The sequence below is a fragment of the Lemur catta genome, chromosome 1, assembly GCF_020740605.2.
Source record: "Lemur catta isolate mLemCat1 chromosome 1, mLemCat1.pri, whole genome shotgun sequence".
NCBI lineage: Eukaryota > Metazoa > Chordata > Mammalia > Primates > Lemuridae > Lemur > Lemur catta.
This window is the reverse complement of record NC_059128.1, coordinates 66,000,784-66,026,988: the sequence shown is the minus strand read 5'-3', so window position 1 is coordinate 66,026,988 and position 26,205 is coordinate 66,000,784. Positions and strand designations below refer to the sequence as shown.

The window sequence follows — 26,205 nt, the reverse complement described above, 5'->3', positions numbered from 1 at the left end:
GTAATGTGGATGTTCCTTCTCTGAGATCAAATTTACTATCAATTTCAGTGGACTACAGACCACTGTGGGGAGGTTGTGGACCAGTTCAGAACGGTTCGGTCTGGGAAGACACGATTTCCACTGAGGATGCAACCACCACTGAAGATACATGCGCAGAACAACAGTTCGTTCTCGCCCCAAGAGCTCGGGTCGCAGTTTTATCCCTGACTTCCGTACAATGATCCAAGATGGCGTGGCCCATCATTGAAAAGCAGATTCAAGATGGCGGTTTCCGGCTTCCCCTGCAGCGCCGCGCGTGGCCGCCGAGGCCACGCCCACTTCCGTCTATTCCGCCTCGGCATGGCCGCTTTAGGAACCGTGCTCTCGAGTGAGTGGGTGCAGGGTCGGTGGACTCGGGAGCCCGTGGGGGTCGGGTCCGGGACTCTGGGCCGGCTGCGCGGTCTTTCTCCCAACTCTGCCCTATTTTCCCAGCAGGTGTCCGGAGGCTGCACCGCAGCGCGGCGGCTTGGGCGGGCAGCCAGTGGCGACTCCAGTAAGTGTTGGGATGGGGGGCTCTAGGGTACCAGAAGCTGGGCCAGGTCCTCATGGAACTGTTTTTCTCCACCCAGGCAGGGCCTGGCTGCCAACCCCTCCGGCTACGGGCCCCTTACGGAACTCCCAGACTGGTCATACGCGGGTGAGCTCCGATCTGACAGCTCTAATTCAGATTTTCCCCTGGACTGGGGGGCGGGGATGTCAAGGTGGGGGCGTGTCTAAATGGAAAACGTATTGAACTTTTTATTTGGAAAATGGAGTTTTGGGAAAGAAGCCGTCTTGTTTATATTGTGAAGTAAACTTTGAGTAAGAAAGGTAAACCTAGAGGGAATCTTCTTGGCTTGTGTAGATAAGTAGAAGGTAATTCTGACTTGGGGCACCCCGGGGTGAGAGGGAGTGACAAGAGTTTTACCTTTCTTAAAGGGAAACATGATTTTTAAAAAGTTAGGAAGTGCCACCCTTCTGTGTGGTGACTATATTTTGAGAATTTGGTACCTGATGCAGGGAGAGCTCTCTGAAAGGCTGTAGAAATGAGCATCTCAGAAGTATAAAAGGGTGAAGATTGAGGATGGCAGGCTCCCCTCAGAAAAGTCTTTTTTTTTTCATTTAGAGAGAGCGAGCAAATAATAGATATTAGCCCTAGAAGGGAGAGACCGTAGCCACTCTCTTATGGGACTCCAGTTTATAGGTAGGAAAATTGAGGTCTGCGGAAGTGAATTTCCTGTGATAGCTAGGTAGTGGCAAAGCTAGAACTAGAACTGAGCAGGGGCTTGACCTCCTTCACAACACAGAGACCTGAATATTAATATCCTAGTGGTATTCTCTAGGACTTCGGTCCTCAACCCCTGAGCCACAACCCAGTACTGGTCCGGTCAGGGGCCTGTTAGGAACACCGACACACATCACCACCTGAGGGCCCCCGCCATCTGAGGAAAAATTGTCTTCCATGAAACCAGTCCCTGGTGCCAAAAACGTTGGGGACCACTGCTCTAGGAGTATGATCCTGCTTAATTGGATAATTGGTGCCTGAGGACAATGATGAATATTTTTTCTACTTGTCATTTATTGTAGGAAGCCCTAGGATCTTCTTGTAGTAGTATGAAATATTGGAAAGACTGGAATTATATGTACCTCTTTTTTTTTTTTTTTTTTGAGACAGAGTCTCATTCTGTTGCCTTGAGTGCCGTGGGGTCAGCCTAGCTCACAGCAACCTCAAACTCCTGGGCTCAGGTGGTCCTCGTGCCTCTGCTTGCTCAGTACCTGGGACTACAGGCACCCACCACAACACCCGGCTAATTTTTCTGTTTTTAGTAGAGATGGGGTTGGTCTCACTCTTGCTCAGGCTGGTCTCGAACTCCTGAGCTCAAGGGATCCTTCTGCCTTGGCCTTCCAGAGTGCTAGGATTACAGGCGTGAGCCACCGCACCCAGCCTGTACCTGATTGTTAATCCAAGCTAATTTTGTGGTCTTAGACAAGTTACTTAATTTTATCTGATTCTTAGTTTCCACATCTGTAAATGAAGAATACCTATCTCATATGGTTTATATAAGGATAAGGACAACCAATGTAAAGCACCTGGCATACACAATATTGTTTCCCTTTCCTGATAAATAATACCTCTTATCTGTCTTGTCTTCAAACTTTTGGGTAGAGTTTTCACTGTTTCTTTCTTTCTTTGTAGAAAGTAAGTGCCCTTTCTCCTCATCTCCATATAAACTACTTGAGGCCAGATGCCGCATCTTTTCAGCAAGGCAGCAGATATTTATGAATTTTTATTGCATGTTTCTGTGCCTACACTATACTATGAACAGCAAGAGCTAGCGATACAGTCCCTGATCCCAAGGAACTTGAAGTTTGGCTGGGAAGACATGCACATTTTAAAGCATAGACATTTTTTACATTATATAATAATATTTCAGTACTCTGCCCCATTCCAGAAGGATCTGGGATGCTTAAATAACGCTAAAAACAATAGTGTGATAAATGTTGCAAAGCAAATAGCTGAATATTAAATGGTATGCACTTCCTTCAGAAGAGAGAGCTGATGGAGTTGAAGAGGTTAGACGAGGGTTTCTATGAAACTTAGGGCTGAGTGGGCCTAAGGATGAGGACTTGGCTGCAAGGAAAGGAAAAGAAGGCATTTCATTGTGGAGTAGGATAGAATTTAGCAAAGACTTATAGTGAGCAGAACAGTGAACACATTGCTTGAATTGAAGGATTTCCGAAAATGAAAGTCAAGTCAGTACAGCAGAGGACTTTGAATTCTGGGCTAGTAAGAGTTAAGTGAAATAGAGTAAGAACATTCCTAGGCAGTTATTGGTGGTGGGTCTGTCATACCCCACTCTTGAAGATGAGGGACATATTTTAGGATAATTAAGCTATAATGGGTGTGAAATGGAAGAGAGGAGGTAGAGATTGGTTCTTCCCTCATTCCTATCACAATATGTGGACAAGGTGCTACAGACCATCTCTTAACACTTGCCTCTTCTCTCACTGCTATCTGTAGATGGTCGCCCTGCTCCCCCAACGAAAGGCCAGCTTCGGAGAAAAGCTGAAAGGGAGAAGTTTGCAGTAAGTGGCCAGTTGCCCAGCCAAGGCTACCTGTGTGTAATTGGAGGGAGAAAATTCAAATCATAATTTATCTTGAACTGTGTTGTACCTTAGTTAACATGTACCCCTCATACCAAGGTTTTAACAGCCAAAGGTTTTTTGTTTGTTTGCTTTTTGGTTTTTTTGTTTTCACTTTTCTTTTTTGGTCTTTGTTTTTTCCTTGAGACAGGAAAAAACTCGCTCTGTTGCCCTGGCTAGAGTGTAGTGGCATCATCATAGCTCACTGCAAACTCAAAACTCTCAGGCTCAAGTGATCCTCTGGCCTCAGCCTCCTGAGTAGCTGGGACTACAGGTGCACACCACCAGATCCTGCTAATTTTTTAATTTTTTCTAGAGGCGGGGGCGTCTCACGATGTTACTCAGGCTGGTCTTGATCACCTGGCCTCAAGCAACCTTTCTACTTCAGCCTCCCAAATTGCTCAGATTGCAGGTGTGAGCCACCATGCCTGGCTCCAGCCAAAGGTTTTAATAGCCCTGTGAGAAGAAAGGAAGAGAGTGAGGCACTCCTAGGGCAGGGACCAGTAGTAGACATTCTGCCTTAACATTTTGCTGCCCGTCTTCTGCTTCCCAAGCCAGGACTTGGTCTCACCTTTTCCCCAGTCAACAGTATCATTTTCCAGCTGAAACCCAAACCTCTGACTTTGTGAGTAAAAGAATATACAATGCAGCACTTAAGCCCCAGTTGTTATCCACACTGTTTTCCTGTCTGTTTCAGAGACGAGTCGTACTGCTGTCACAGGAAATGGATGCCGGATTACAGGCATGGCAGCTCAGGCAGCAGGAGAAGTTGCAGGAAGAAGAAAGGAAGCAGAAAAATGCTCTTAAACCCAAAGGGTCCTCACTGCGGAGCCCACTTCCAAGTCAATAAAAAGCAACTCTTGCCGCCTTTTCCCAGCCTCTCCCTAGCTTTCTTTTCTATCACCTAGATGCCTCATCCCAGCCAGAAGAGAGCCTTTAATGTTCCCCATCTGTCTTCAGGACAATAGATCTTGGACACAAGGAAGAACAGGCTGTAAGATCACTGCCTAGGAGGCTTGGCTCAGTGCCCTCACCCGTGCCTCCATTCCAGTTCAGCTGAATCTTGCTCTAGGCTTTCTTACTCCCTTCTTTGCAGGCCATAGTACTGGCCCAACTATGAGCAGTAGCTGCTCTAAACATGACAAGGGGACAGCAGTTTTTCTGGTTTTAGCCAGGCACTCAAGCCTTTAACAGCCCATGCACAGCCCAGGTCATGTGCAGTTGGCATCTAATAAATGTTTTGATGAAAAAGGCTTTCTAGCTGATGTCTTTTTCTTGGCAAGCAAATGGTGTCAGTTTTCCTAAGGTTTAGATATGTGATCCTGGAGGATATCTCCACTGGGAAGGCTGATGTGGGAAGAACCAGACATGGGTGTTACATGTTCTGCTGAAAGAGATGAGTTATGAAGTCTCCATGGTTTTGACCGCATTCCAGAGTTTGGCTGAAGAGGGACCTATACCTCCCCACCCATTTGTGTAGGGGAGCCCTACACAAGGGCTCAGCCCTCAAACAGTCATTGTAGGGCAGGCATCTAATACCTACCATATACCTGCCACAAACCTGAAAGCTGCCCAGGACTTGGAAAGCCTTTCATTTTATTGATCATGGCTCCTCCCATGAATTCCAGGGGCAAAGGGCCTTTGTTCCCATTCTAACGCAGAGAGATAGTTCCCTAGTTCCCCAATCCCTTGACTTTCTGAAGTTTCCTACCTGACCTAATTTCTGTCCACCCTCCTTTATTCTTTCCCTTGCTTTCTTCCCCACCCTTCCTCCCCCTACTACCTCCTTCCTCTCTCACTGACCAAATGCAATTCTTGAATCTTAGATTTTGCTGATGGTCGAGTTTTTTGTCTCCCACACTTTTCCTGCTTCTGTTGTGCTGCTTTGCTAGATCTGGTTCTCAACCTCTTATCTGTCTTGCATTCTCACCGCTTGCCCTCCCCCTTCCCTGCATACCCCCACCTTTTGTTCTCAGAGTCAAGTAAATCCCTGCAGAGGTATATTTTACTCTTTAAGGTATTGCCTCCATTTCCAGTGTAGAGGTGGAACTAAATCCCAAAGTCCTAATTCCCAGTCCCTTCTTTTCCAACAATTTCACCAAACTTGATTTGCTTTTGCCCAGATTCCAAGGCCTTGCACCCCTTTCCTGCCCAGCCAGTTCTAATTTAAGGAGTAGCCAGATTACAAACGACAATAATAAAAGGGAACACATTAGTCTTTCTACAAAGATGGACCCCCAGATCCAGTGTGCTTGTGGGGTTTGTTACAGTTTGGATTTTTTGGCAGGAAAGGGAAGTCAGAGGTGGTTGTCTACAAGTCTCAGCAGATAATCCCCCCAGGTTCTAGTAAACTGGCCCCTTCTCCCAATCCAGGTCTCATGAACATGGAAGACCCCACCACCACCACGATCCCAGACTCCGAGCTCCTTGTTGGTCCTAGCCACTGAGCCTCCCAGTACTTCCCACTCTGAGGTGAGACAAATGCTGAATACCAGAGGAATCAAGCCACCCAAAATATGCTTAGATGGGGAAAGTCTCCCACATCCCGACCCCTGGATCCCCCTACAGCACCCTGATGTCGGCTGTGGCTTCAGCCCCTGCAGATGGCAGACTGCACCACAGAACGGCAACTTAGGGTTTTTTTTTTTTGGATTTTTTTCTCCAGCTCTTGGCTGTAATTGGATTCAGGCTGAAACAACCACGTCCCCAACCAGGAAAGGAGGCGGGGGCGGAGGAGAGGCTGTGGGGAGAAGGGAGGGACCATAGAAGAGAGCGAGAGAGGGATCCCGACCCAGTTCGCCGACTAAGCAGAAGAAAGATCAAAAAACGGAAAAAGAGGAGAAGAGCAAACAGGCACTTTCAAGAACAATCCTCTCAACTCCAACACGACTGCGCTCTAGGAATCCAAAATCAGTGCCTACAGAAGACAAAGGCACCCCGAGGGAGTGGCGGCGCGACCCCAGGGCGTGGGCCCCGCCGCGGAGCCCGCACGGCCCCGCTGCTGCCCCGACGGTCGCAAACCATGTCTCCCGCCCCACGATCCTCCCGCGGTCTCCTGCTCCCCCTGCTCACGCTCGGCACCGCACTCGCCTCCCTCGGCTCGGCCCAGAGCAGCAGCTTCAGCCCCGAAGTAAGTGAGCTCCTCCGGCCTTTCCCGGAGTCGCGCCCGCCGGGGAGGCGAGCCCGGGGGTCTCTCAGGGGACAACTCCCATTCGGAGAGGAGGGATCTCGGCTGCTGCAGGATCCCTCTCCCCTTCTTTACCCTCCTCTTCTCCAAACTTCCAAATCGATCCAACTTTTTGCCTGCCTCCTACCAACTCCCCCCACCCTTATCGCCGCCGACTCTCCCATTCCTTCCTTTCCTTGGAAGAACTTTACAGCTGGGACCGACTCCCCCTCCCCAATTCCCCTGGGTTCTGCGCTCAGCTCTAGGACCATTTGGGAGCCTGATAAACATCTGGACTCGGCTCAAATCCCGTGCTGTCCTGGTTCCTTGTCATGTGCAAGAGTTTGTTGTTTCTTCAACTTTCCAGCTCTCCGGCGCTCTCCCGCCCGCGCTCGCCGCGAGCCGGGCTCAGCGCGCCCTCCGCTGGGCGCTTTGGCTGCCCGGGGCCCCCACGCCTCGGCCTCCCCGGGCGGCCCGGGCCCTCCACCGATGCGTCTGCGGCCAGGTGGGGTAGAGGGGGGACGGCCGAGCGGCCCGGGCCCCCAGCCCTCGTCCCCGGGAGGACTCCTCTGTGTCTCAGCCCGGGGCCCCGGCGTCTAGGGTCGCAGCGCCGGCGCGCTGGCCGCGTTGCCGTGCACACAAAGCTCTCCTTGTGAGCCGGGGGCTCGGCCTGGCCGCCGCCCCCCCATTCCCGTCCCTCCGTCGGCGCCCGCAGGCCTTTCTTGTTGTTGTTGTTAATTGCTTTTTTGTGTTAATTGCAGGGAGACTGGGGGCGTCGCACGGGGAGTGGGGAGAGGGCCTGGCCCAGCGCGCCCTCACACGTCGCGACTGACTCGGGCTCCCCCCCACCCCCACCCCTTCCCTGATGGTGGCCCACCGGGCCCAAGAGGAAGCCGCGTGGGAGTTGTCTGAGGAGGTTTTTCCTCTCTGTCTTTTATTTTGGGGTGAAGGTGGGAGACGGATTTAATGAGCTTCTTATTTTGGGCCATCCCAACCCACTCAGCCGGGCAAGGGCCCGGGTGCGGTCGGGAGGGGCCGGGAAGGGTCCAAGATGGGGGATGGGATCTGGATTTGCCTTCCTCTGCTCTGGTCCCAGGCCCGGTCCCATCCCGGGAGAAAACTTCTCTAGAAAGAATGCGCTCTGTCTCTGAAGGGATCTGAGGCTGAACTGAAAATTATGGCTCTGGCACTGGAGGTGGGAGACCCATCGTGGTGTGCTCAGAGACCAGTGAGAGTGAAAATCTACCCTGGATCTGGGGGCTAAGCCTGATTGTCAGGGAGAAGAAGTCATTCTCTTCCCAGGCCTGGAGTTTCATCTGAGGCCTGAAAGGGAGAGCCCCTAACAAAAGGAGCCTGGGCATCTGGGAGGCTGCCCACTGCCAACTTCACTGCCCTGCCTTTTTTCCCTCCCCTGCCCTGCCAGGCCCCCTAGGGGAGGGGCGGCAGCCCTGGCTCTGTTTTAAGTGGGTCATGGGCGGTCCCAGTGCCAGAACCACCATTTGCTTCTGGGCCATGTGAGGGTGGGAGCCAGAGGAGGGAGGAACAGGCCCAGAGGATAGGATCCAGGGCCTGGAGATCCCCCCCACCCTGTTTGGGATTCCTAAGCAAGGTGGGAGGTGTCCCTTGACTTTCCCCTAGGGGAATACCTTGCATCTCTCACTCATCAAGACCAGGCCAGCCAACTGAGTTCTTTGACCCAACATCTTTGCTTCTTCTCCAGGCCAATCTGGAAGGAAAGCTGGGGTGGTGCAGGCCTCAGGCAGCTGGGTCCCTCTCACCAGGCCTCCAGAGTCCTGCACCAGCTCCAGGACAGCCCTGCCCTCCCCTCAGCCCGTCTGGCGCTGGGCCCTTCCTCCCACCCAGCCGCAGACACAAGAGTCCTCTCTTCTGTGGTTTCGACCTCATACTCTCTGTAAGGGAAGAAACTTGCCTAGGCCTAGGAGGAAGAGAGGGATGGGCACACTTCCTTTCCAGTGCTTATGGCTCTCTTGACTCCAGGGAAGTCCCTTACTTGACTAAGCCTTCATTTTTCTCTATAGGGTATGGTGTGGAGGTTGTGGGTGTGAATATTTAGACCTGCCTACCTTCTTGAAGGATTTATGGGAGAGGGATTTATCCCTGAGCTCCTGGATATGCATTCCCAAGTCCTGAAACAGCTGTTCCCCCACCAGGGGTCATAAGCTTGGGGTGTGTGTGTTTATCCTACAGGTGAGGCTGGGGGCAAAGGGAGTTTCCTACATACTTGGGCACAGGCCACAGCAGGCCTCCCCCAGGCACTGGCTGTGGCATCAGCCCGCACAGGTCAGGGCAAGCCTACAGCTCCTGAAGAGCAGCCTGGGACTGCAGCACCCTGCTTGGCTCTCCTCTAGTACACCAGAGGTTAAACTTCTCTCCTTCTACTACCACTGAGGAGGGGTTCTCAGAGCCTCAGAGCTGGGTGGTACTAGGGCTGTTCTTGCCAAGCCTGTTGGCTGGGAAAAGGCTGGGTTGTTTACATCTGGGGCCCTAACTCCTGTCAGTCTTGGGGGATCACTTCCCAGAACCATGTTGCAATTCTTGCCCCTATGGGCTCAGGTCCCCAGTCAGCTGCTCCTGAGTCACCCCGAACTCTCATGCAAGAGCACTGCTCCATCACCAGGGAAGGGCCACATGGAGATCCATCCTAATGACCTTGAATAGGAGATGCAGCACCCAATGGCAGCCTCTACCTCTCTCCCCTCTAAGCCCCTGTCCTGGACAACCTGCAGCCCTTCTCTGGAATCCCTAAGAAGGCAAGGCTGGAGCAGAGACCAGAGCTGTCTGGGTAGTGTCTTCTTCCCATGAAAGAATCCAAGTATCTTCATATTCCATGTATAACTTGGCCTATTTTACTTTTCCGGCTTTAGAAAAACACTCCATTGTTCTTACAATAAAGGCTGACTTTCTCCTCATCAGGGCTTTGCAGTGTGTGTACCTTTTAATCAAACACCAAAAACCTAACTTTAAGGCAATATACCAGCCTTTATATTATGAACAATTCACAACATATCTGAAATAAAATACAGTCACCAAGCCTCCCATACCACCTCCATCTCCCACTCCTACTAAAAACATTAAATGGGCCTTTAGGTCCCAAGCCATAGGTCAGATTCTTCTTGGATGGGGACAGTAGCAGGATTCTGGCTCCAGCTGGACCACACCTCCCACTACATCCAAAGGCCCCAGCCTCCCCTGTCAGCAGCCAGCCTTAGCTCTAGCTCCTTTTCTGCCTTCCTTTCTAAAAGGATCTCAGCTGTGAGGGTCCTGGAGACATGGCACCCCGGTCCCAGAAGGGCTTCATGTCAGGCCCAAAAGTAGAGCCCTCTCAGCCTGTCACTACACCTCCCTACCCATCGTGGGCACAGCCCATTCCCAGGTGGGACGTACTGTAGGACTTTGCAAGAACACTGACACAGAGGGGAAAGGTGCTGGAAGGAATCACAGCTCTGAGAAGATATCCCAGAACTCTTAAACCGCCAGGAGTGTCATCCTCAAGAGAGCTACAGCCAAAGTCTGGAGCTGTAGCTTCCCCACCCCTGGTTTGAGCCCACAGCCCCAAGGGGACAAGCCATACTGGGGCCTGGGCCAGAGTTCAGGACTAGCCTGGGAGTTCCTCCAGACCTGCCGCCAGAGCCGGGCTGGGAGCCCATTGCCCTTTCTTCTCCAAGGCAAGGCCATAGCCAAGTACTGCGGGGAGGCAGAGGGACCCTGTGGGCCAAATGGGGATGCTCTAAGCTACGGCCCTTTCCTTACAGGCCTGGCTACAGCAGTATGGCTACCTGCCTCCTGGGGACCTACGTACCCACACACAGCGCTCACCCCAGTCACTGTCAGCTGCCATCGCTGCCATGCAGAGGTTCTACGGTTTGCGAGTGACAGGCAAGGCTGATGCAGACACCATGAAGTAAGTGCTAGACCCTGGCAGGAATTCTGCCCAGCACCCACTGACAGCACTGCGCACCAGAGATGTTGCTACCTGAACGCCTGGCATCTGCCCTCATACCTCATCCCCACATGCAGATCCCAGCCCTCTCATGTTCACCCTGACCTCCTAACCTGGGCCTTCCCCCGCATGGACACACACAGCAAGCCTCGCCCAACACTGACGCTGGAGACCTTCCTCTTCCATACACTGCACTGACCCCAATCCTCACACCCCAACCCACCCCAGGGCCATGAGGCGCCCCCGATGTGGTGTTCCAGACAAGTTTGGGGCTGAGATCAAGGCCAATGTCCGAAGGAAGCGCTATGCCATCCAGGGTCTCAAATGGCAGCACAATGAGATCACTTTCTGGTGAGTCCAATAGGCAAGTGCCCTTTCTCACATCTGATTTCCCTTTCCTATCAGTTGTGCTTATGCAGAGACTCGGAGGCCTCTTGCCCTACTCCCCTCTGTTCCTGGGACGCATCCCTGGGAGTGGGGAGGAGCATGGCTCTGATCCTGGAGAGAGGTGCAGCCATGGGGGCTGCGCTCCAGTGCCAGAGAGCCAAAGCCTGAGGATCCCTAAGCCCTCAGTTCTCCAGGCAGAGGCATCTGCGTGAAGCAGCGGCAGAAGGGGGTTCAGGCACAGGTGGCTGGGCAGTTCAGTCAGACCTGGGAGAGTGCAGGGAAGGAGAATTTTGCCCCTTGTTATCCTAACACACCCCCATCCTCTCCCCACGTGGCTTGACCTCAGCATCCAGAATTACACCCCCAAGGTGGGCGAGTATGCCACATTCGAGGCCATTCGCAAGGCATTCCGTGTGTGGGAGAGTGCCACACCACTGCGCTTCCGTGAGGTGCCCTATGCCTACATCCGCGAGGGCCATGAGAAGCAGGCCGACATCATGATCTTCTTTGCCGAGGGCTTCCATGGCGACAGCACGCCCTTCGATGGCGAGGGCGGCTTCCTGGCCCACGCCTACTTTCCGGGCCCCAACATTGGAGGGGACACCCACTTTGACTCTGCTGAGCCGTGGACTGTCCGGAATGAGGATCTGAATGGTGAGCGAGGTAGCCCTGGGACTTACTCTGGACTTACTCTTAACAGTCACTTGTAGGGGGGTGCTTCTCCCTCCTCCCAGCTTCTCAGGGCTAGAAGGGACTGCAGAGATCTCCTGGTCTGACTTATGACAAAAGCAAGAATCCTGTTCTGAGCGAGTTATATCTGGCCCCTTCTCACCCACTGACTGGCTTTCCAGTCAGACTTCAAGGCATCCTCATCACCTACTTTTGCAGGCAAATGTCATGTCTAGTCCCTGAGAGAAACAGGCCCAGAGAAGGCCTCAGCTTCCCTTAACACAGGTCTTCTTGGGATGGGAACCCTGCCCCCGAGCACTCTCTCACCTCCGCCCACAGGAGGTTGCTGACTGGCTTTGTGCCTTAAATGCCAAATAGAAAGCTGGACCTCAGGATTCAGTTGCTTTGGGTGGAAAACGTGACTTGGATATAAACTGAAGCCTCTGGTGGAGAAGCAGGGAGCCCAAGGGCAGGGGCCAAGGTTGCCGTAACTGTCCCTGTCCCTCCAGGGAATGACATCTTCCTAGTGGCTGTGCATGAGCTGGGTCACGCCTTGGGCCTCGAGCATTCCAGTGACCCCTCGGCCATCATGGCACCCTTTTACCAGTGGATGGACACAGAGAACTTCGTGCTCCCTGATGACGACCGCCGGGGCATCCAGCAACTTTATGGCGCGTAATCCAAGCCCACCCTGCTTCTTTCTCTGTTCTTTATCCCCGCCTGGCCTGCGCATTTCCCCTCCCTCATGCCCTACAGTGTCCACACTCCCACCTGACCCTCCCGCTCTCAGCTCCCACTTTCAATCCCACCTTCTCTGTCGCCTCCTGGCCTCCTGGATTGCTTCCGCCTGCCCCAGAGGCCCATCATACCTTTCCAAGGGTGTTGTCTGCCCATCTGTCTGTCCTTCCCTTTCCTACCCCGCCCAAGTCTGAAGTGCCCCTTGTGTTCTCTGCCCCAGGGAGTGAGTCAGGATCCCCCACCAAGATGCCCCCTCAACCCAGGACCACCTCCCGGCCCTCTGTCCCTGATAAGCCCAAAAACCCCACCTATGGGCCCAACATCTGTGACGGGAACTTTGACACCGTGGCTGTGCTCCGAGGGGAGATGTTTGTCTTCAAGGTGAGAGGAAGAAATGGGTTGGTTTGGGGGGCAAAAGGGATCTATGGTTGGAAGGCTGGTGAAAACGACAATAGGAGGACTAAAACCTGAAATCTGGACAAAGGGCAGTGGGGGAGCCTTGGAGGCTGAGCCAGCAGTCTAAGCTACGGGACATAATGTACTCTTCCCGTGTTGACTGGCTTCCAGGAGCGCTGGTTCTGGCGGGTGAGGAATAACCAGGTGATGGATGGATACCCCATGCCCATTGGCCAGTTCTGGCGGGGCCTGCCCGCATCCATCAACACTGCCTATGAGAGGAAGGATGGCAAATTTGTCTTCTTCAAAGGTAACTAGGCACTGCATGTTAGTCTTTGGGAGTGGGGAGGGTCCCCCTGGAAGAGCTGATTCCATTTGACTCCCTCACAGACCCCAGAGCCCAAGTTGAACCCAGATCCTGCCCTTCTCTCTCCTCTCCAGGAGATAAGCATTGGGTGTTTGACGAGGCGTCCCTGGAACCTGGCTACCCCAAGCACATCAAGGAGCTGGGCCGAGGACTGCCTACTGACAAGATTGATGCCGCTCTCTTCTGGATGCCCAACGGAAAGACCTACTTCTTCCGGGGAAACAAGTAAGATCTAAAGCCCTTAACCCAGGCCTCCTTCCTCAGAAACCACCACTACTATCCCAAATTCCCTCACTTCTAGAGAAAAGCTCCCTTTAGCCCCAAGATATTTCCCTGGAGAAGGAGCTGGCTGAGCCTCTGCTGTCACCCAGCAACAGGCAGCCTCCTTTGGGCACTGTGTGAGTGGGATGTGACCGGGTCGCCATTTCAGACCTGGTCATTTGACACCTCCTGCCCCCAGCACTGAGCTTCCACCCCAGCAGCCAGGCACTGTCATTAAGGGCTGCTGGTGGCTCCTTGCAGCCTGGGCCCTCCCTTCCACCCCCACCTTCCGCCACTTTCAGCAGCAGGTCCTCATTACTCAAACCCTGCCTCCTACCCTATCCACAGCTACCCCTGCTCACTGTTGAATTCAGCCGTGGGTCCTGCTGGCCTCTGAGGACATGCCCAGTGTCCAACCACTTTCCCTTCCCCCAACCCCCAGGTACTACCGATTCAACGAGGAGCTCAGAGCAGTGGACAGCGAGTACCCCAAAAACATCAAAGTCTGGGAAGGAATCCCTGAGTCTCCCAAAGGGTCATTCATGGGCAGCGATGAAGGTGAGAGGGGCAAGGGGGGCGTCCACGAGAGGAGGGTGGGAATAGGGAGTTAAGGAAGAGCAGGGGGAAGGACTGAGAGGGTGTCCTGAGGAAAAGAGTGACAGTGATAACAGCAGTGGGGTCCTTACCCACATGCCCGGCACTTAGCACTGGGCTAAGGAAATCAGCTGAGGAAACTGATGCTCGGAAAGACCGAGGTGACTCAGCTGGCCCTCACACTAACAGAGCTGCCTTTGCACCTCTCCTGTCCCCTCTCGGGGTCCTCTCTTGGACCTGCTCCGCCTTGTCTCGTGCCTTCCTGACCTCGGTCTTGTTGGCCTCGTGCAGTCTTCACTTACTTCTACAAGGGGAACAAATACTGGAAATTCAACAACCAGAAGCTGAAGGTAGAGCCGGGCTACCCCAAGTCAGCCCTGCGGGACTGGATGGGCTGCCCATCGGGGGGCCGGCCAGACGAGGGGACTGAGGAGGAGACAGAGGTGATCATCATCGAGGTGGACGAGGAGGGCAGCGGGGCAGTAAGCGCGGCGGCCGTGGTGCTGCCTGTGCTGCTGCTGCTCCTGGTGCTGGCGGTGGGCCTCGCGGTCTTCTTCTTCAGACGCCACGGGACCCCCAAGCGACTGCTCTACTGCCAGCGTTCCCTGCTGGACAAGGTCTGACCCCCACCGCCGGCCCGCCCACTCCTACCACGAGGACTGTGCCTCTGAAGGCCAGTGGCAGCAGGTGGTGGTGGGTGGGCTGCTCCCACGTCCCGAGCCCCCTCCCCCCAGCCTCCCGTCTTCTCTCTGTCCCCTGGCTAGCCTCTCCCACCCTCACCCCTGGCAGTGCGTCTTCCCTAGATGGGACCTCTGAGGGCTGGGCGGGAGGACGCCCCTTCCAGCCTCTGCACCTCAGGGGAATCCCATAGCTTGGTGTGTGTCCAGCCCCATCTGAATGTCTTGGGGGCTCTGCACTTGAAGGCAGGACCCTCAGACCTCGCTGGTAAAGGTCAAATGGGGTCATCTGCTCCTTTTCCATCCCCTGACATACCTTAAACCTCTGAACTCTGACCTCAGGAGGATCTGGGCACTCCAGCCCCGAAAGCCCCAGGTGTACCCAATTGGCAGCCTCCCACTACTCTTTCTGGCTAAAAGGAATCTAATCTTCTTGGGGAGTGGAGACCCTGAGAAAGGTGAGGGTGTGGGGACTGCCCAGTCACCCTGAGACCGTGGGGGGAAAACTCAGAGAGGGTCTTCGTTGCTTGGTTGGTCAAGTTCCTCAAAGATCTGCCTCTGCTATGCCTACCCCGGAGAACTTCCAAGGAAGGAGCCTGAGCCATTAAGGACTAAAGTGGGGCTGAAGAAACCTGTAGCAGCCCTACCCCTCTCGAATGTTAACTTTGCATGGGGCTTTCTCAGTTGGAAGAGCTGAAACCAGGGGCACAGCCGCCAGGGTGAGGTGGGGCCGAGGGCAGAGGCCCAGGTCAGGGCCTGGGGGTGAGCCTGAAGGCCACGGAGAAGGAACCTTGCTCATCTGAGCTAGCCGGGGCTGGGGCCCAAGGACAGAGCAGCCAGAGGGGACGGGATGGGACCAAAAGGGGAAATGAGGAAGTGCAGCAGCAGTGAGGGGGGGGCAGGGCGGGCCAGGCCAAGCCAAGCAGAGGTGCACAGGGTGGGCCGTGGTGCCCAGAGGAGATACGTTGTTTGGAGCTCTCAGGAAGGGCCCTGAGGAAGGCACACTTGCTCCTCTTGGTCCCCGTCCTTGCTGACCAAGTAGCACGGCGGGAAGGGTGGGCAGCGCAGAGAAAGGAGCAGAGGGCATGCATGCAGGGACTCGGGACGCAGGGCCCTCGTGGGAGAGGCCCCCAGAGGCCTGGCGGTGCTCAGTCTCAGCCTGCCTGGCCACCTCTGTGAGGGCAGGAGCCTGCTTAGGCCCACACTCCCCTGATGCCACACAGCTCGGCCTGCCCTGCCTCTCCCCCCACCCAGCCCACCCGTTTGAAGTCTCCTTCGGCCACCAAAGGTGGTGGTCACGGTACTGGGGACTTGGGAGAGTGAGACCCTGTGGAGGCAGCGAGAGGAAAGGGATGTCAGGGGGGTGGGGCACGGGGTGGGGAAAATGGGGTGAACGGTGCTGGCAGTTCGGCTAAATTTCTGTCTTGTTTGTTTTTTTATTTTGTTTAATGTATATTTTTATTATAATTATTATATATGAATTCCATTCAAATTGTTCCTTTTTGTTAACAAGGGGCATGGGTAGGGGTGGGGGCGGGGGGCAGAGGCATCTGACCCCAGGAACCTGCAGGGCGGGGCTGGGTCGGTGGCCTCTGAGGACATTTTTGACCTTGTTCAACCTTTCCACAAAGAATAAACTGTGTTTCACATTTGCGTGGCTGCAGTTCCGTCTAGGGGTGAATGGGATGTGGTTAAGAGGGGGCTGGGAAGGGGCTAGCGTGCGTGATGAGCGGCATTTTTCCGTGAGGTGGAATTTGGGATTTTTCATAAAGGAATATGTTTATTCTTAGCAGACTAAATAAAGGGAGTCAGGGGCCAGAGTCGGGGAGCAGGGTATACCTCACTGGGGGCAGGAGAGTGGCTGACGGAGCCCAGCTGCTCAACCTGGCTTCAAAGGCTACCTTTGAGACCCAAGGCTCAAAGACAAGAGGAAGTGGTCAAGCCAAGGCCATTGGAAAATCTTCCTAAATTGCATTACCCTGTCGTGTGATCTGGCCGCAGACCCTCAGTTTCCTCATGGCTCTCTGCCTGAGGCAGGGGGATTCCCACCATCATATGGGGCTCCGCTGCTGGGGCAGAAGGACACGAGGGGGAAAGAAAGATGTTGCCCCACGGCCTATGAGGAGCAGCCTGTCTCTAGCAAAACAGATCTCATGCCACTTACCCAGGAGAGCCAGGATGGTCAGGTTGGAAGGGCAGAATAACAAGGCTTTGTTTCCTCCTTCCTTACAAACTGCTGCCCCAGACAGGGTTCCCAGGCTGTCTACCCACCCTTCCTCCGAAACCAGCCTGGAGGGAGGAATCAGCTCGGTGCTGAGTCAGCTCAGCTGGGGGAGAGCTGGCCCCTCTCTCTCCCCGCTTCCCTTCCTGCCTGCCCAGGCCCCCTCCGCAGCCTGCCTCACAGAGCCCTCGCCCCGTCTATGCCAGTCAGTCTACCCAGCTGCAGTTCAGGGCTGGTTAGTGTGATTGCTTTGGCAGAAGGGGTACCCCACCTTCCTGCCAGCCAGGAACCCTGACCCTATGCCTGGCCTTCTGCACCTTCCCTGCCAACAGCTGTTTGGCAGGGTCTGTGTGTCTCAGTGGAATTGGACAGCACCTCCCCAACCACACTTGCCGGCAGGGATAGGACGTTGAGAAGGTGGCAGCGGGAAGTCAGGGGCATCTGGGGGTGGTGGGGCCTGTGCATGTGGCAAGGAACTCAAAGATGAGCTCATGGCCCCTTTGTGTTTTTGTGGTCCACATCTGGAGGCAATTACAGATGTTATCCAGTGGGAGTTTTGCAAAACACAGCTGGAGCCAGTAGAGGAGCCTGGGGAGGGGGGACTGCCAGAGGGAAGAGGAGGGGAGCCTGGGGCTCCCGCGCTGGAGTGCGGTTTCCCCATCACGAGGAAATTGTTTGGCCCTGATTCTGGAATCACAAGATGCTCTCTGGAGCCAAAGGGGAGAGATGGGAATGGAGGACCAGAGACAAAGGGGGAAGAACTGGAAGATGGGCTTCACGAGCAGGGAGGGTTGCAGGGTGGAGGCTGCAGGGTCTCGTGCCTCTGACATGCTGGAGCCTGCCCAACCCACTCCAGTGACACTGCTCAGCCACCCTGGGAGGTGCCTCAGTGATCACAAGGCCCCACTGAGTGAGCTGCCAGGTCAGGCTGGGGTGAGGGGAGAGCAGAGGGCCCTGTGGCTTCCAAGAGACCTGCACACTTTGCTTCCACTGGCCCTACCCCGATTTGTCCATTGGGCCTGACCCAGTTTCTACCGTTCCAAGTTCCTTTATTCGAAAGCAGCACATGTGAGCTGGAGCAGCCAGAAGGGAGCCAAGGGGAATCTGCAAGGAGGTTTGGGCAGAACCCAGGAAAGCTGGTGCTAGGAGACGCTGGACTGGAGGCAAGGGCCAAGGAGGAGCAGTACTCTGCCCACCCCTGAACCCCACACATTTGGAGGGGGGCCATGGACTCCCTTGTCATCTCCTCACCTTCTCCAGGGCTCCTGCCACCAGCTGGGCCCATGCCTCCAAGGCTGCCAGCCAGGTGCAGGGTCAGCGTGATGGGAAGGGAAGGGAGGGCAGATCCAAGAGGAGAGAGGACTGGGCAGAGTGACACCCGCACAAACTCTGGCTAGTTCTGCTGGTCTGTCACTGTTTCTCCCCCAGGGCCCCTTCTCCCAGCGATCTTACAGACTTCCCAGTCCTCTCTTTCCCCTCTGTATCTCTCCTTCCCCTTCTAGCAATGGGAAACTAACATTTGCTGAGGTCCTTACAACACATGATAATTACAGGCACTCACATTGCCCCCATTTTACAGATGAGAGAACTGAGGCCTAGAAAGATCAATGACTTGCCCAAGGTCACAGTTTGTTAGTCCACATTTAAAACCCAGATCTGTCCAATTTTTTTTTTCCTGTGCAAGTATTTCCTGGCAGTGTCTTGGGTGTCTTTTCCAATGTTAACCCTGTGTAGCCGGGTATCTTTGCAATAGCGTGTGTTCTGGGGATCACACACGTGCTTGCTCACTGTGCCACGTGGCAGCAGCATTATAGGGCACAGGAGTTCAGGGGAGAGGGTTCTTCCTCAGGAGCCCACTTTGCAAGCCCATCACCTCCCTTCTTGGGGGCAGAGGCAGTCACTCTGAGGGAAGGAAGGTGTCACCAAGACCCAGAGAAAGGGACTGAGACAATGGGTGGGGGCAAATGGCTGTGCACAAGGACCTGGAGGGAGGCGGAGGCCTTCGAGGGTGGTGCCCAGTCCCTAAGGCCCAAGGAAACCCCAGCCAAGACTGCTCTGTTGTCCTGCAGCCCCTGTACCCTCTTCCTACCCAGCCCCCCAAATCTGAGTTCACCTCCTTTAGGAGATCAAGTCTGCACACATAGCCTGACCCCTGGGGGTTTCTGCCTTCCCCCATCAGACAGTCTTGAGAAAGTGGGGAGACCAGAGGCAGCCTGCGAAGGGGGCTGGAAGGGAGGCAGCCCTGACTGGCCAGAAGCCACCCTTCCAAATGAGCTCACGCACATACTTTCCACCCTGGCCCAGGGCCGATGGCTCAGCTCCTTCCAGGCCAGCCTTCCCCAGCCAGACCCAGCCCCCTCCGTCCTCCCCTGCCACAGTCCTGGCCCCAGGGGTTCCACAGCAAGATCATTGGGTACCCCAGGCCAGGGCTGTCACCACATCCCCAAGAAGCAGCTTCCTCTGCCTCCATGCTGAGGCCAGATGCCCCCAGAGTCCCTTATTCCTTAGCCGCTGGGGCCTTTGTGGCTTAGAGGGGGAGGAGACCAGCTCTCTGTCCCCAAAGACTGACACCTGGGTAGGGAGGGACAGTGGAGGGGACAGAAGAGGTGGCAACACTGTGGTAAATGGGCGGAAGGGCTTCCTTTGAGTGCCTGAAGTAGCTCATTGACTCAGGGACCAGGCCAGGTCTGGGAGCTGCCTCACCATGGGTCACATCCTGCTCACTCACTTGATTTCCCGCTAGGGGCACTTCCCTCACTTGGGGCAGGATGGGGTCTGGCTGGGGCAAGGCCAGGCTGACCACAGAGCAGGGAAAAGACTGGTGCCTCAGAAGGCCTAGCAAACTCACACACACATGCCAGGCTCCAGTTCACTTTAATTTGTGCTGTTCAGAGACATCGCCCTTCACCCGGCTTCTAGAGACATGTAGCACCAGGCCAGAGGCAAGATTAATCCCCCAAAATGCTCTCCTTGCCCATTCAGTGCCTGACTCTGTGCTGGCAACATGTGCTGCCCTGACTGTATATCCTGTCTCCTGAGGTTCTGTGAGTTAGGAAGTTCAGACACAGCAGGCAATTCTTCCCATTTTGGACTCCAAAATTACGGCCACTGTGAGTGGATGACACATTTGTTGCCCTTCTATACCAGGCACTGATGGTATAGTTCTATCAAGGAATTGCTATAATTTATAATAATACTGTCTCCATCACAGCCACTGGACAAACATGTTCTGTCCTCACTTTTCCCACAAAAGGGTAAGATGATGCTAGGCACACAGGAGGCACTCAGTAAAAGTTCGTTGAATTGAATTGCCAGTGGCAGTTGTGATTATACATGAGTACTGACCACGTAAGATAACAATTCATTGAGCAGGCCGGGCGCGGTGGCTCATGCCTGTAATCCCATGGCTTTGGGAAGCGGAGGCGGGAGGATCGCTTGCTGTGAGGAGTTTCAGACCAGCCTGAGCAAGAGCGAGACCCCGTCTCTACAAAAAATAGAAAAATTAGCAGGGCGTGGTGGCACGCGCTGTAGTCCCAGCTACTTGGGTGGCTGAGCCTGGAGTATCGCTGGAGCCCAGGAGTTTGAAATTGCAGTGAGCTATCATGACACACAGACTGAGACTCTGACTCAAAAAAAAAAAAAAAAAAATTGAGCTGTACACTTAAGTGCACACTGTGAACTTTACTGTATATGTTACCTCAACCTTTAAAAGGTTAAAAGAAAAGAAAGAAAAATATATTGAAGTACAGAGGTTCATAACCCCTGAATCCCCACTTTGCCCCTATAGGCAGGCCCTCCTCCCTCCCTGTTAGGTGTTAGCTTTCCACCCACAGCCTGCCCTTAATCGGAGAGTGGTTGGTTTCAGGTTGTGTGGACCCAGCTCTTCTGGAAATACCAAGCTTTCAGGTTGCACCCCCAGCCCAGCCTGTACCTAGAGGCTGGAGGGCCCAGCGGGAAGGTGTCTCTTCCCTGCACCGCTCTAAGCTCCATGCCAGATGTCCCCAACTCTCTCCTCCGCTCTACTGGCTGTGCTCCAGAGGTCCTCCACCTCATCCCTGCACAAGACTGCATGTAAGTTGTGAGTGGAGGAAAGCAGGGGAAGGGACCTAGAGGAACATCCACCGCACGCTGGCTGGGCCCACCCCCTCTACAGCAGAGGCACACTAGGCAGGTTTGCGTGTTGGTAGCGCCCCCTTGTGGTGGGCATTGGGACTGCAAATGAACCTGGCGAACTCAAAGAGGCAGGGGCAAAGGCGGCCCCACCAGGGCCACTGATACTTCCCTTGCGCTTTTCCACTTTTCATGTTTCCACCATGGACACCTGTACTTAAAGGGGTGGGACTCTGGGCGAGACAGGCAGACAAGCCGTTCTTAGCCTTCCAGCTGCGGAGAGGGAAGAGTCAGAGTTTCCGTCTACTGTCCCCGTGCGGGGGCTGGTGGGCAGCCGTCACTAACTCCAGGAAGGGAGCGGGAGCGAAGTGGGTGCCGGACAGAGGCCCCCGGGAGGGACGAGGGGAGGTACTTCTATGCCCTCTCCTCAGAGCCACTCTGAGTTGTCACAGTGCCCCCCTGTGGACGCCTCAAACACTGATCACTCCCCGAAGCCTGTCCCCTGGGCCCCAGGGTAGGAGTCCAGGGGAGACTCTGCCCTCCTGGACTGCAGAATGCTGTCACAGAACTCCCTTTGGCCAAGGCAAGCAAGCCTTTGTGTCCCCTTTATCTAGGAGTGCGACATTTCTGTTCCAATTCCATTAGGCCTGTGGAGATCATACCCAGGCCTCCTGGGGGGCTCTACCCTGCACCCACCCTTCCGTCATCCCCACCCTGGGGCCAGAAGAATCCTTTGGTCCTAGTCTCACATTTCTAATTTTGTAGTTTAAAAAAAATTCCTGTAGGTATCTTGTAAATAGCACTATAGTATCATGTTGTTTGTGCTAAAAGTTTCTATTTGTTAAATGTAAATAAAGTATTTTCAAAACCATCTTAGTATTTCCTAATTTTGTAATATACCAGAGGCTCAAAAAATGGACATGACTGAGTCACTTCTAACCTCCAAGAGGTGTCTCCACCCCATAAAAGAACTTGTTTTTTGTTTTTTTAATTTTTTTTTGAGACACAGTCTCACCCTTTTGCCCAGGGGCTAGAGTGCTGTGGCGTCAGCCTAGCTCACAGCAACCTCAAACTCCTGGGCTCAAGCAACCCTTTTGCCTCAGCCTCTCGAGTAGCTGGGACTACAGGCATGTGCCACCATGCCCAGCTCATTTTTTCTGTATATATTTTTTAGTTGTACATATAATTTCTTTCTATTTTTAGTAGAGACGGGGTCTCGTTCTTGCTCAAGCTGGTCTCGAACTCTTGAGCTCAAACAATCCACCCACCTTGGCCTCCCAGAGTGCTAGGATTACAGGTGTGAGCCACCACACCCGTCTCTTAAGCTGGTCTTGAACTCCTGAGCTCAAGCGATCCTCCCACCTTGGCCTCCCTAAGTGCAAGGATTACAGGCGTGAGCCACCGTGCCTGGCCCCCACATAAGAACTTGAACTGCATCTCATTCTCTTCCAAGGCACAAGGAAACTAGTTCCCATAACCATATAGTGGGGTCTTCAACTCCGTCTCTTCCTTCAAACATAGAGGTTTCCCCATGTTGAAAAGCCCTCTCCTGGATACTGCAGCAGTCTCCAGTGATTTCCTCCATTTTTTCCTTTTCTTTCAAGCCCAAGTTTTTAAAAGCTGTCTATATTCTTCCACTGGTCATTTCTTTTTAACCTACCCTCTACATCTGTATCTCAACCCAGGCATTTGCTGAAACTGCTCCCTAAAAGGCCTTCACAACCCTTTTCTTCCCACTCCAGAGACTTTTCTCTGCCTGTACTTCCTTTAGCCTCATGTTAGGATCTAACACACTTTACTTCAATAAGCTCCCTTTGTCTTCTGTGAAGTTAGCCATCCTGAAACCCAAAAGTCACAGATTTGTCAAGGAACCAGGCTCAGACAGGAACAGAATGAGCAAAGAAGACAGAAGTAGGAGTAGGAGAATGAGCAAAGATCAGACAGGTAACAGGGCAAGATCCCACAGGGCCTTGTAAGTCATTGTAAAGACTTTGGCTCTTACTCTTTTTTTGTTTTTTTGTTTTTTTGTGGTTTTTTTGAGACAGAGTCTCACTCTGTTGCCTGGGCTAGAGTGCCGTGGTGTCAGCCTAGCTCACAGCAACCTCAAACTCCTGGGCTCAAGCAATCCTTCTGCCTCAGCCTCCCAAGTATCTGAGACTACAGGCATGCACCACCATGCCTGGATAATTTTTTCTATATATTTTTAGTTGTCCAGATAATTACTTTCTATTTATTAGTAGAGACGGGGTCTCGCTCTTGCTCAGGATGGTCTTGAACTCCTGACCTCGAGCGATCCACCCGCCTCAGCCTCCCAGAGTGCTAGGATACAGGTGTGAGCCACCGCGCCTGGCCTTGGCTCTTACTCTGATTGAAATAGGAACCCTTTGGAGTGGAGTAGAAGGAGGACATGATAACTTAGCACAGCGTAAAAACTCATTATACTTTTAATAATTCAATATGGTCTGATCAGTAGAATAATCACCACTAATCCTTATATAATGCTTACCGTGTGCCAAGCCACCTTCCTTCAAAAAAGGAAAACTAATTCATCTTCCCTTGAATGTGGGCTGGACATAATGACTTGTTTCTAATAGAATCTGACAGAGATGACAGCGTGTGACTTTCAGAGTAATAAGCAATAAAAGACACTATGTCTTTCATTTTGCTCTCTTTCAGATCACTCATTTTGGAAAAAGCTAGCTGCCATGTTGTAGGACACTCAAGAAGCACTATAAAGAGGTCTGTGGGTGAGGAACTAAGGCTTCCTGCCAACAGTCAGCACAAACTTGCCAGGCACATGTGTGAGCCATCTTGGAGGCAGATCCTCCAGCCCCAATCAAGCCTTCAGATGACTGCAGCCCTGGCCAGCATCTTGACTGCCACCTAATGAGAGACTCTGAGACAGGATCATCCAGGTAAGTCACTTTCAAATTCCTGACCAATACAAACTGAGTGAGATAATAAATGTTTGTTTTATATTTTCAGCTGCTAAATTTTGGGGTAATTTGTCATTCAGCAATAGATAACTAATATAGGCTGGGCGCGGTGGCTCACGCCTGTATCCTAGCACTCTGGGAGGCCGAGGCGGGAGGATCACTCGAGGTCAGGAGTTCGAGACCAGCCTGAGCAAGAGTGAGACCCCGTCTCTATCAAAAATAGAAAGAAATGATTTGGACAGCTAAAAATCTATATAGAAAAAATTAGCCGGGCATGGTGGCACATGCCTGTAGTCCCAGCTACTTGGGAGGCTGAGGCAGTAGGATCACTTAAGCCCAGGAGTTTGAGGTTGCTGTGAGCTAGGCTGATGCCACGGCACTCACTCTAGCCCGGGCGACAAAGCGAGACTCTGTCTCAAAAAAAAAAAATAGATAACTAATATAGATTTGGGCACCAGAAGTGGAGTGCTGCTGTGACAAACACCTAAAATATGAGAATGACTTTGGAATCAGGCAAGGGGGCAGAAGCTGGAAAGACTTTGAGAAGAGTGTTTTTGGTTTTTTTTTCTTTTCTGTACAAAACAACTCCTAAAAGAGAAGAATGTCAGTGAAAGTCTAAAATGTCTTGAAGTGACTGTTAGTAGAGCCATGATGGTCTTTGAAGATGCAGCCAGTGAAGACCTAAAGGAAAGTGAGGAAAATGTGTTTTGAAACAGGAAGAAAGAAGATCCTTATTATGTAGAAAGTTTAACAATGGTAGTTAGCCTATTGAGTAACATGGAAAGGAGAAAATGTAGCTAATGAATGGGAAATCTACCTAAAGAGATTTTCAGGCAGAGTGTTGAATGTGATACCCGTTTTTTGTTTGTTTGTTTGTTTGTTTGAGACAGGGTCTCACTCTGTTGCCTGGGCTACAGTGCAGTGCATCATCATAGCTTACTGAAACCTCAAACTCCTGGGCTCAAGTGATCCTCCTGCCTCAGCCTCCCAAGTATCTAGGACTATAGGCATGTATCACCGTGCCCAGCTAATTTAGATGGGGCCTTGCTATGTTGCTCAGGTTGGTCTTGAACTCCGGACCTCAAGGGATCCCCCTTGCTTGCCCCCCAACAAAGTGCCAGGATTACAGGTGTGAGCCACCATGCCTGGCCATTCTTTGAGTACAACTCAAGATCTGAGCATAATTTCTCAGAGCTCTTGGCTCCAACTGTGGGCTCTTTATTCTCTGCCTTCTGAGCCACCTTACTTTTTCCATAAAAGGTAGCCCATGCTTGCAGCTGTGTAGTTTTCTCAGCCTGTTTTTTGCTGTAGAAATTTGGGGGTCCAAAGGCCTCTTGTCATTTTGTATTGTCTCTGTCTCTTTCAATACAAGCTGCCAATATTTTCTGCCAATACAATTATCTTAAAACTTTTGTGATTCTCCAGTGAATCTTATTGGAGTTTTTAGAATTTCTATGGAATAGTGACTCCTTTGTACATCCATTTCTCCCCTTTTCTGAATAGAAAAATCTATAGAGATTATCCTATGCTTGTCCCATATCCCACCATTGTATGTTGGCAGTGGAGGAGAGGCAGAGAAGATAACTTCTCTTTTTAGTTCACAGGTCTTCAGATCAAGCGGAACTGAACTCAAGGAGCTGTACTTAAGACATTAGTCCAGAGGAACCTTATCTGAAGGCCTGTTTTAGATGACAGGAGTCTAGAGTTCAAGCTGATATGGCAATGGGATGATACTTTTGGATGCCTTGGGAGTGTTGAATGCATTTGCATATGTGAGGGACATGAATCTTTGGGGGCCAAAGGGTAGATGATGGTAGCCACCCTTCAAGATAGACCCCAATGATTCTTGCCTCTTAATATCTGTGCTCTTATGTAGTCTCCTCCTACAATGTATACAGATGACCTGTGTAAATAAAGGGATATTGCAGAAATTATGAAGTGTGATTTCTGAGACTAGGTGTTAAAAGCATCGCATCATGGCTTCCACTTTTCTCTCTCTTGCATTGCTCATTCTGGGGGAAGCCAGCTGCCATGTCACCAGACACTCAAGCAGCTTGTGGAGATGCCCACATGAGGAGGAACTGAGGCCTCCTGCCGACAGCCAGCACCTCCATGACTGCTTTTAGGACCTAAACCTACTTGCCAGGCATGTAAGTGAGCCATTTTGGAGATAGATCCTTCAGCCCCAGTCAAGCCTTCAGATGACTGCAACTTCCCCAGCCAGAATCACTCAGCTAACCTGCTTCTGAATTACTGACCCATAAAACCCATGAGAAAATTAATGTTCATTGTTTTAAGCCACTAAGTTTTAGGGTAATTTGCTATATAGCAAAAGATAACTAAAACACCAATATTATCATCATCCCCATTTTGTACATGGAGAAAGTCAGGCATGGAGAAGTAAAACTGTCGCTATCATCATTCAGCTGATAAATGGCAGTACTGGGACTTAAGCTCAGGCAACTTACTCTACAGTCCAGTTCTTCTCCAGTGTTAGCTTTCATGCAACCACACCATGCTGTTCATTCACCTGCATTTAGAACCAACAGAAAGGCCTAAT

The 26,205-nt window shown here is 52.5% G+C and overlaps 2 protein-coding genes across 5 annotated transcripts; both read left to right on the top strand.

Moving 5' to 3' along the window:
* The first annotated feature begins 319 nt into the window (after positions 1-319).
* MRPL52 (mitochondrial ribosomal protein L52) lies at positions 320-4,415 on the top strand. Of its 4 annotated transcripts, none has more exons than XM_045526015.1 (5): positions 320-367; positions 475-532; positions 609-676; positions 3,041-3,112; positions 3,860-4,415. In XM_045526015.1, exons 1-5 carry the CDS (start codon positions 340-342, stop codon positions 3,967-3,969), a joined length of 336 nt encoding a protein of 111 aa, XP_045381971.1. In that variant the 5' UTR covers positions 320-339; the 3' UTR covers positions 3,970-4,415. The 4 variants fall into 4 exon arrangements, with proteins under 4 accessions (XP_045381971.1, XP_045381955.1, XP_045381950.1 ...); XM_045525999.1 differs by having other exon boundaries at positions 3,041-3,105; positions 3,860-4,033; XM_045525994.1 differs by having other exon boundaries at positions 327-367; positions 472-532; positions 3,041-3,105; positions 3,860-4,033.
* Positions 4,416-4,463: 48 nt separating this feature from the next.
* On the top strand, positions 4,464-16,027 carry MMP14 (matrix metallopeptidase 14). Its single transcript, XM_045525949.1, has 11 exons — positions 4,464-5,634; positions 5,828-6,292; positions 10,102-10,250; positions 10,518-10,640; positions 11,023-11,330; positions 11,855-12,016; positions 12,304-12,464; positions 12,651-12,789; positions 12,921-13,071; positions 13,550-13,665; positions 13,993-16,027. Exons 2-11 carry the CDS (start codon positions 6,185-6,187, stop codon positions 14,322-14,324), a joined length of 1,749 nt encoding a protein of 582 aa, XP_045381905.1. The 5' UTR covers positions 4,464-5,634; positions 5,828-6,184; the 3' UTR covers positions 14,325-16,027.
* Positions 16,028-26,205: the final 10,178 nt, after the last annotated feature.

Excerpts from the sequence above, each read along its gene's own strand:
- MMP14 (XM_045525949.1), top strand. The coding sequence starts at position 6,185 with ATGTCTCCCGCCCCACGATCCTCCCGCGGTCTCCTGCTCCCCCTGCTC. Across the intron at positions 11,331-11,854 it reads CCGGAATGAGGATCTGAATG|GGAATGACATCTTCCTAGTG; the intron begins GTGAGCGAGGTA and ends CTGTCCCTCCAG. Across the intron at positions 12,017-12,303 it reads GGGCATCCAGCAACTTTATG|GGAGTGAGTCAGGATCCCCC; the intron begins GCGCGTAATCCA and ends TCTCTGCCCCAG.
- MRPL52 (XM_045525994.1), top strand. The coding sequence starts at position 340 with ATGGCCGCTTTAGGAACCGTGCTCTCGA. Across the intron at positions 533-608 it reads GGCAGCCAGTGGCGACTCCA|GCAGGGCCTGGCTGCCAACC; the intron begins GTAAGTGTTGGG and ends TTCTCCACCCAG. Across the intron at positions 677-3,040 it reads CCCAGACTGGTCATACGCGG|ATGGTCGCCCTGCTCCCCCA; the intron begins GTGAGCTCCGAT and ends TGCTATCTGTAG.